The sequence below is a fragment of the Lagopus leucura genome, unplaced genomic scaffold, assembly GCF_019238085.1.
Source record: "Lagopus leucura isolate 7727_CA_CO unplaced genomic scaffold, USGS_WTPT01 33484-0_obj-0_obj, whole genome shotgun sequence".
NCBI lineage: Eukaryota > Metazoa > Chordata > Aves > Galliformes > Phasianidae > Lagopus > Lagopus leucura.
Genome location: NW_024969562.1, coordinates 2,719 through 11,418, shown reverse-complemented (window position 1 = coordinate 11,418; position 8,700 = coordinate 2,719). Strand labels below are relative to the sequence as shown.

The following is an 8,700-nucleotide window of genomic DNA, read 5'->3' as shown; positions in this document are numbered from 1 at the left end:
AAACGAACTCCATAATGGGAAATCAGACCAAAGCAAATCCCATTGTGATTGATAGCCCCTACCAAAACCACCTTCGTAAAAAAAAAACTCCACCAGGGGATGTTTCTATGGTTCTACGGGAGTTCTGACCAAAAATAACCTCGTGTAAACAGACACGGAGATCATACCACAAAAGAACCCCATCAGCGCGACCCCACAGGATACTACACAAACTACCGTCCTCACACTTCCGCCCGCCTCTGCCGCCTCGCTCCCTGCCACAGCCTCCTCCAATCGAAGCCGTGATTTCCGCCGTTCCACCAATGGAAGTGCGCGTTGCGGCGCGGGGCGGGACCTCGCCGGGGGACGGCCGCCAAGCGAATGAAGCCCATTCGGCGGCCATTTTGGATGAGGGCACCGCGCCGCCGTCTCCGGCCGTCGCATAGGAGGCGCCTCGCCAGCACGAAGCGCTCCGATTGGTCCTCGCCACCCGAACCAATCAACGGTGACGGTGTTTGGAGGCCCCGACGCGAGGAGAGCAGCGCGGCTGCAGCCATGGTACGAGGCGCCGGTTGTCGCGGGGGCCGTCTCGTCCCTGCGGCGTCTCCCGTCCCCTCGGTGTTCCTTTTCACTCCCCGGCGGCCCCGCGTCCCTTTCCGCCGCCCCCGCGCCGTCTCCACGCCCTGCTCGGTGTCTCCGCATCCCCTCGCTACCGCAGGGCCGCGAGGCCGTTTCGGTGCCGCCGCCGCGTTCCTCTTCGGCGCCCCGGTGCTTCTCGGCGTCACCGCGTCCCTTTTTTATGTCCTCCCGTAGCCGCCCGCGTTCCCTGGACTGTCGCTACGGCTCCTTCTCGGCGTCCCCGAGTCCCCGTTAGCGTTTCCGCGTCCCTTCTCGGTCTCCCTTTCCCTCGCCGCGCCCCTGTCGCGTCCCTCCGGCTCCGTCCTCGCGTCCTCTCGGCGTGCCGCGTCTCCGGCGGTGTCCCCGCGTACCTCCGCAGGATCCTCAGCTCTCCTTCCCCCCGTGCCCCCTCCCCCCGTTGTCTCTCTGTCTTCCTCGCCGTCACCGCGTTCCCCGTTCTTAGCTTCGCCGCCAGGCCCGTGAGCGCCGTGAGTACCTGCAGCGCCGGGCGCAGGAGGAACGTCTGCGGCGGCAGCAGGACAAGAAGGAGCGGCTGCGACAGGCCCTGGATGGTGAGGGCGAATCTGGGGGGGGAGGGGAGGGGGGCAGGTAGAGCTTGCCCAAGGGCAGATGAGGGGTATGGGTGCCTCGTATGGGGGCTGTGGGGATAAATATGGGATGAGAGGTAAGTTATGGCGTGGACAAGGGTAAATCTGTGGTGCATGGGAGCAGATGTGGGATCTAATGGGCAAACAGGGGGCATGGGGGCAGATGTGAGGTATGTGGGAGCTAATATGTGGCAGCAAATACAGGGTCCAGAGGGAGCACATGTGAGCCAAACAGGGCGTATGAAGGGGCAAGTTAGGGGACAGATTTGGGGTGGGAAGGCAGATATGGGGGCTGCGGGGGTAAGTATGGGGACTCTAGAGGCAGACATGAAGTGGATGGGGAAACGTAGGATAAATGAAACAAATATGGACTGATGGGCAAACTCGTGGAGAGGCGGTAGGGTAAATACAGAATGTTGTGGAGCAGAGACAGGGTTTTGAGAGGCAAAATGGTGGTTGTTGAGGTAAACATGGTGGATGTGGGGGCAAATGAGGGGCATGGGGATAAGTGGGGGGTGCAGACAGGGGAAGTATCACACAAGGGGGCGAATTTGGGGTGTGCAGGAGCAAATGTGGGATGTGAAGGGGGCAGTATGGCCTGCAGAACACAGAGGAGGAGCTTTAAAGGGGTTCTGGTTTGGATTACAGAATATTTGGGGTTCCTTCCATCGTCTTCTCCCACACAATTTTTGTCTCCCCTCCCCAGAGAACCGATTGCTGCCCACTGAGCTGAGGCGCCAGGCGCTGGCCTTGCAGAAGGAGCTGGAGTTTGAGACGCCGGGGGAAAATGGTGAGTGAGAGAATGCTCCAAGTTGCTCTAGAAATGAGGCAGGGATCAGCAGAAATCTGTGACCCCAAGGAGCAAGTGATTTACCTGGATGGACCCTACAGTTAGGAGGGTGCTTGGGTGAATTCTCCTCAGAATGAAGGATAGGCTTGGTTCGTTCTCACTTCAGTGGTATGTGGAGACAGGATAAGGGGAAACGGACACAAGCTGCAGCAGAGGAAGTTTTGAACAAATGTGTGCAAGAACTTCTTTAGGTGAGGGTGATGGAGCACTGGAACAGGCTGCCCAGGGAGGTTGTGGAGTCTCCTTCTCTGGAGATGTTCAAGTCTTGCCTGGATGCCGACCTGTGCGACCTGGTGTATGGAACCTGCTTTGGCAGGGGGGTTGGACTCGATGATCTCTGGAGGCCCCTTCCAACTCCTACAATTCTGTGATTCTCACAGTTGGGGGATTTGCTGTGATTTTGGCAAAATTACGTTTACCCAAGTTGTGCCCAAAACGAGGAGTGGATTTGCCTGAATGTTTCCCAAAGTGGGGAACAGATTTCCTCAATTCCTCTTGAAATGAAGGGCACGTTTTTATGACCCTCCCCTGCAAGCTGAGAACAGATTTTCCTCAGTTCCTCTCAGAATGGCAGTGTGTTTGTCCGGATTCCTCCCCAGATGGGGAGTGGGCTTTTATGATTCTTCCCCAAAATGAGGAGCAGATTTGCCCTATTTTTTTCTTAAAATTGGGAGTGGATTAGGCTGAATCAATCTCAAAAATCTCTGTGGAGGTTCATCTGAGTCGTTCCTAAACTGGGAAACAGGTTCTCCTAAAGTGGCAAACAGGTTTTCCTCAGTTTCTCTCAAGACGAAGAATGAGTTTGGCTGAATCTTCCTCAACAGAGGGAGCGGATTTGCCCAGTTCTCAAAATTGGAGGTAGATTTTCACAGCTCTCTCCCCAGGGGGGTGGGTTTGCCCTGCCTGCGTACTCCCTGCTGAGGGGGGCGTCCTGACCAAGCCCTGCCCCTAGGTGTGACGGGCAGCCAGGACGATGAGTACCGGTGGGCAGGGCTGGAGCCTCCCAAAGTGATGGTGACAACCTCGCGTGACCCCAGCAGCCGCCTCCGTATCTTTGCCAAGGTGGGTGATGGCCTCACTTGTTGGTGAGGCTCACGGATGGAGTCTGGCCTCGGTGACACGGGTGGGGCTTTGGGTTGGCTCCGCCCCCAGTCTTTGTGTTTTGTTCTTCAGGTTGGGTCTGGAGTGGGGTGTAAGGTGGGTGAGCGGAGCTTGGATGGTGCTCCCCGTGGGCCTGAATCCACACTAGGATGTGGGCGAGGAGCTCGTTGGGGTGGGTGGAGCGTTTATTGGCACGGTTGAGGTAGTAGGCATGGCTTCTTGACCTGCTTCACTCCCAGGAGCTGTGCCTGGTGATCCCAGGGGCTCGGCGGCTGAACAGGGGCCGGGCAGAGGTGGGGGCCCTGGTGAGTGCGTGCCGGGCGGCTGGCGTCACTGACTTGCTGGTACTGCATGAGACCCGCGGACAGCCTGGTGAGATGGGGTGAGGGCTTGGAAAAGGGGTGAGGGCGCAGGAGGTGCCCCGTGCTGGGGAAAAACGTGGTTTTGAGGGGCCTGTGTTGGGCAGGGAAAGGGGGAGGCTGATGCGTGAGGGGTAGGGTTAATGGGAAAAGCCTTTGCTAATGTCAAGGAGTGGAGCTGTGGGGAGGTGCGCAGGACTAAGGGGGCGGGCACAATGATGGAACGAGGCCTCTCTGACACACACCGCTGTCCCCAGATGGGCTGGTTCTGTGCCACCTGCCCCATGGCCCTACAGCCCACTTCACGCTGAGCGGGGCTGTGCTGAGGCATGAGGTGGGGGGTCTTGGTGGTGCTCCGCTAGGAGCGCCGCACATCTTGCTGCACCGACTGGACAGCGCGCTGGGACGTCGGGTAAGGGGATGCAGAGGCATTGCAGGACACAAGGGGGGCGGGGAGGGACACGGGTACGTGGGGACACGGAGATGTGGGCGTGGGGTTGATGGGGGCACTGGGGATGTGATGAGTGCAGGGACATTGGGACTTCAGAGGACATGGAGATATGGGGGGACACGAGGACATAGAGGGATGTGGGGATGTGGAGGGACACGTGGCACAGGGGACGTGGGGACGCTGGGAGACGTATGAGAATGTGGAGGGGCATTGGGATGTTGGGGAGCTTGGGATGTGAGGGACGTGGGGGACATGGAGGGACTAAGAAACCTGGAGGATATGGGAACTTCGGAGAGTATGGGGAACACTGGGGGAATGTGGGAACATGGAGGGACGTGGTGACGTAGTGGAGTGTGGTGACACGGGGACAAAGGGAAGGATAATGAGGGACGTGGAGACTGGGACACTGGGGACACTGCAGGGAACGTGGGCAGCAGGCAGCACACCATGGTGACAGTGTCCTTGTGCCTGTTCCTCAGCTGGGGACCATCCTCAAGCACCTGTTCCCTGTCCCCCGGCCCCAGACCCGCCGCGTGGTGACTTTTGCCAATGAAGATGACGTCATTCTTGTCCGGTGGGAATGGAGGGTGACCCGGGTGGGACAGGGATGCTGGGAAGGGTGTCACATGTACTTTGGGAGGCAGTGGGGATATTGTGGAGACACAGGGGACGTGGATGGGGTTAAAGAACCTTGGGAACTTCTAGGAAACAGTGGTGTCCTTGCAGGAACCACGTTTACCGGCGGCAGGGGAAGACAGTGGAACTAGAGGAGGTGGGACCCCGCTTCCAGCTACGCCGTGAGTGTTCACAAGTGTCCCCGTGGCCTTCCCAGACCCCTCAGCACCTTCTATCCCTTTCCCTGAGCCCTAATTGTCCCTACTGCCTGACACCCTCTGCTTATGTCCATGCCTTTTGTTAACCCTCATTTCCCTCCATGTGTTCCCACATCTCCAGTGCGTCTCCAGGGTGTCCCCAGCGTGTCCCCTGTCCCCTCGTGCCCCTGTGTTCCCTGTGCCTGTTATCTTCTCATGTATCCACAGCATTTCCCCACAGCCCAGTGTTCTCTCATATCCCCTCTGTGTGTAGGTCTCCAACGTTTGTCCCATGTCCCCGATGGCCTCCTATGTCCCTGGACATGTCCCCAGCATGTTGCATGTACCCCACGTGCTCCTATCTCCAACATTTGCCCCATGTCCTCATTGTCCCCAGTGTTCCCCCTTGTGCCTCCTTGCCCTAGCATGTCTCCATGTCCCCATATCCCTGTGTTCTCCATGTCTTCATTAAGTCTCCACATCCCAAATGTGTTCCTGTCATCTGTATTTTTGTCCCCAACATGGCTCCGTGTCCCCCAAATCCCATGTCCCCCATATCCCTGTGTCCTTTAATGTGGCCGTGTTCCCATATTTCCCATGTAACCCCATGTCACTATTGTGTTCCCGTTTCCCCATCTTGTCCCACTGTCCCTCATAACCCCATGTGCCCATGTTTTCCATGTACCTTCATGTCCCCAGTATGTTCTGTTCATGTTCCCCATGCCCTGGTATGTCCTCGTGCTCCGACCTGCCTCACCATGTTCCTGTGTTTCCCACATCTCCATCACATGTCCCCATGCCACAACAGCTTCCCATTATGTCCCCTGTGTTCACCATGTTCTTCTATCCCCAACGTGTCCCTTTGTTTCCGTGTCACCGGTGTGTTCCCGTCATGTCCACCGTGTCCCTAGCATGTCCTTGTGTCCTCAGCCTGTCCTTGTGTCTTCCAGATCGCCGCATCCCCTTGTCTCCCATGTATCAGTGTGTCACCATAGCGTCCCCCATGTCCCCCTCAAGTCTCTTTGTGTCCCCATCGCATCCTCTTCCTCATGTTCCCAGCGTATCCCCATCCTGTCCTTATACCCTTTTTGCATCCCATGGGTCCCCATCATGCCTCTGATGTGTCCCGTCTCCCTGCAGCCTACCTGATCCGCCTGGGGACCCTGGAGCAAGGGGATGCTGCTGATGTGGAATGGCGTTGGCACCCCTACACTGCCACTGCCCCCAAGCGCCATCTGCTGAGTGCCACCTAGTGCTGTTGCCTCCCGTCGCCCTCACCACTGGTGTCCTGCTGGCCCAGATGACATTTTCAATAATATATTTTCTCTTACTTTTTCCACACCAAAATCTCATTTGTTGCCTGTGGGCAACATCTTCAGTGTCGTCCTGTAGGGATGCAGAGGGGCACTGCCTTATAGGTTTAGAGCTGCAGCTCTTACAGGAAGCGTTGGATGAATTCTGTAGGGGACAGAGGTGCCACATAGGGTGGGGCAGTTGTATTGGCTCTGTAGGGTCCCTGAGGTGTAACTCTGTAGGAACAGCAGGGGCCCCCCGTGGGTCTGTAGATCCTCCAGGCTCTTTGCAGCTTCTTCTTTTACCTGGCCTGTCAATGCCAGGGCAATTGCAATTCCCCACTGGATACTGCTCATTTATGTGGAGGTTTTCTGGAGTTGCTGACAGAAGTTCAGGAGCCCAGCGGCAGTCAGTCTGGACCACGTCTGCCAGGATCCAAGTCACAAAAACTGCTCAGTTTAAGAGGTGAAATGTGCAGGCTGGTGCTGGAAAACTCTGAGAAGACAGCCTGGCTGACATCTCACTCTGCGTGCAGCCTGCCTGAGGAGCACACCAGCAACACTTCTCGTTTGGTGCCGCTGCTGCCCAAGGGGACCAGGTCATTGCAGTGTCAGGCAACGCAGAGCAGGGCTCCCCCGGCGTGGGATTTCCTGTCCATACTGATCAGGACATGGGGTGCCCAGCAGAAATACAGCCCCACCTTGGGCTGATTGGTCCTACAATCTGTGAAATCACGGGGGTTCAAGAGCCGTGTCCATGACTTGCCAGAACTGTCACCAAAATTGGAAATAAAACTCCTTAACACCAAATAAAACTCCTTAATACCAAAAATTAGGAAGCGGCCATTCTTTACTGTGGTGTCAGATGCGTGGGGGATTGCTCCATGTAATGCGCATACCCAAGAGTTAAAACACACAGCAGGAGGAACGCTCGCCCCGCTCCAGCTCTGCGCGTGCTCGGGCCGGCAGGCGGTGCCCGGATCGCCGCTTCCGCAGGCGGCGCTACGGTCGCGTGACGTCATCGCATGCGCCGCGCGCCGGGAGTGGCGCGGCCGTGACGTCGGGGGGGCGCGAGGCGGGGCTGGGGGCGGCCCGGGTCGGGCAACGCGGGTCCTTGCGGGGCCGGGCGGGAGCTCGGGACCATCGTAGAGGCGCGAAGGCTGTCGCGGGGCTGGACCGGGGCGTCCTCCCGGGGTCGTTTGGGAGCCCCCCGGACTGCACAACAGTCGCTCACCACCTTCCAACCGATGCCCACCCAGTCCCCAGACAGCGGCTGCCCCACCCAACCATCTCTCCTCAGCTGTCTGAAGTTTGTTTTTTCACGTGGATCCATTTTGTAAAGTTTATTCGGGAAGCATGGTTAAGGCAGAAAGGTTGAAACCGGTGGCTCAGTGCTGGCTCAGAGCAATGCAACGGTTTTATCCGTTTGTTTCATCAAGTCCCCATCCCTGGAGGAAGGATGAACGCGGAATTTGGCCACGAGACTCCACCCTGCTCCACACTCTGTGTTTTCTTAAGAGTCAGCATACCAGGCTCCCTGGTGTTTGCTGACTGCTAAGGTCTCAGGTCACGTTGCATAGGGAACTATCCTGGAACAGATTATCCAGCGCCTTTCCCCTGGGGGCTTCACCTTCTGGAACACAGGCAGTTCCACATGAACACGAGGAAAAAACTCCTTTGCTCTGAGGGTGACGAGGAACTGGAAGGGGCTGCCCAGAGGGATGGTGGAATTTCCTTCTCTGGAGATATTCAGGACCTGCCCAGATGCCTGCTGGTGTGGCCTGCTGTAGGGAGCCTGCTTTATCAGGGACCTGAGGATCTCTAGAGGTCCCTTCCAATCCATACAGTTCCGTCACTCTCTTGAGAGGTAGGCATTTCAATAAGTCACCTCCAGTTATTATTCCACGCTCTTTCACTGCGCTCCTGCCCTGCTGCCCTGCACTGCTCGCTGCTCCTGCCTGGTAAGGCAGCGAAACAGCCTCTGCTGCACTTGTGCCAACTGACACAGCAGTGGCGTGGCAGTGTTCCTGCCCTCAGAGTCACCACGGTGATACGGATGCTGTTGTGATCCTGTCATTGGTGACAGCGCAGTGACGCGGCTTGCACTGCAGTTTTGCCAGTGGTGCAGGCGCTGTTGCAGTCGTGGCCTCGGTGACACCACAGTGATACAACCATTGTGCTCCTGACAGCTGTGACACCAGCAGTGACGCCACCGCCACTTCTGTGCTGCTGCCCAACATGAAATCACAGTGACACGGCCACCGCTGCACTGCCCACTGCCACGTCCACATGGCAAGGCCACCCATGGTGACAACAAAGGACTGCCGCTACTGTCCTCCCGTACCTGTGACACCACAGTGGCATCACTGCCACTGTGCTTTTCCCCTCTGTGGCACTGCACTCTGCTGTGATCCTGCCACTTGTGAGACGCTAATCCTCATGCCTCCCTCCCCATGAGAGAACAAACTATCATAAGGAGTCTTGGAGACCTTTCAGCTACGTAAGGGAGGGCATTCAAATCAGAACCGAATGGTAATTCTACTAATTGCACAGGGCAATTCCACACCTGTGGAATTTGCAGGCACCTAAGTGGAGGCAGTGGTTCTGCAAAACAAAAAGAACCTCAATGG

At 57.2% G+C, this 8,700-nt stretch overlaps 1 protein-coding gene across 1 annotated transcript; it reads left to right on the top strand.

Annotated features, from left to right (window-relative positions):
* The first annotated feature begins 461 nt into the window (after positions 1–461).
* IMP4 (IMP U3 small nucleolar ribonucleoprotein 4) lies at positions 462–6,902 on the top strand. The gene is made up of 9 exons (XM_042895134.1): positions 462–537; positions 1,061–1,169; positions 1,912–1,995; positions 3,008–3,117; positions 3,396–3,528; positions 3,773–3,927; positions 4,446–4,540; positions 4,693–4,763; positions 5,919–6,902. Exons 1-9 carry the CDS (start codon positions 535–537, stop codon positions 6,029–6,031), a joined length of 873 nt encoding a protein of 290 aa, XP_042751068.1. The 5' UTR covers positions 462–534; the 3' UTR covers positions 6,032–6,902.
* Positions 6,903–8,700: the final 1,798 nt, after the last annotated feature.

Bases quoted from the DNA above. Each gene is read 5' to 3' on its own strand.
- IMP4 (XM_042895134.1), top strand. The intron at 1,170-1,911 runs GTGAGGGCGAAT...TCCCCTCCCCAG, and splicing joins GCTGCGACAGGCCCTGGATG to AGAACCGATTGCTGCCCACT. The intron at 4,764-5,918 runs GTGAGTGTTCAC...GTCTCCCTGCAG, and splicing joins ACCCCGCTTCCAGCTACGCC to CCTACCTGATCCGCCTGGGG.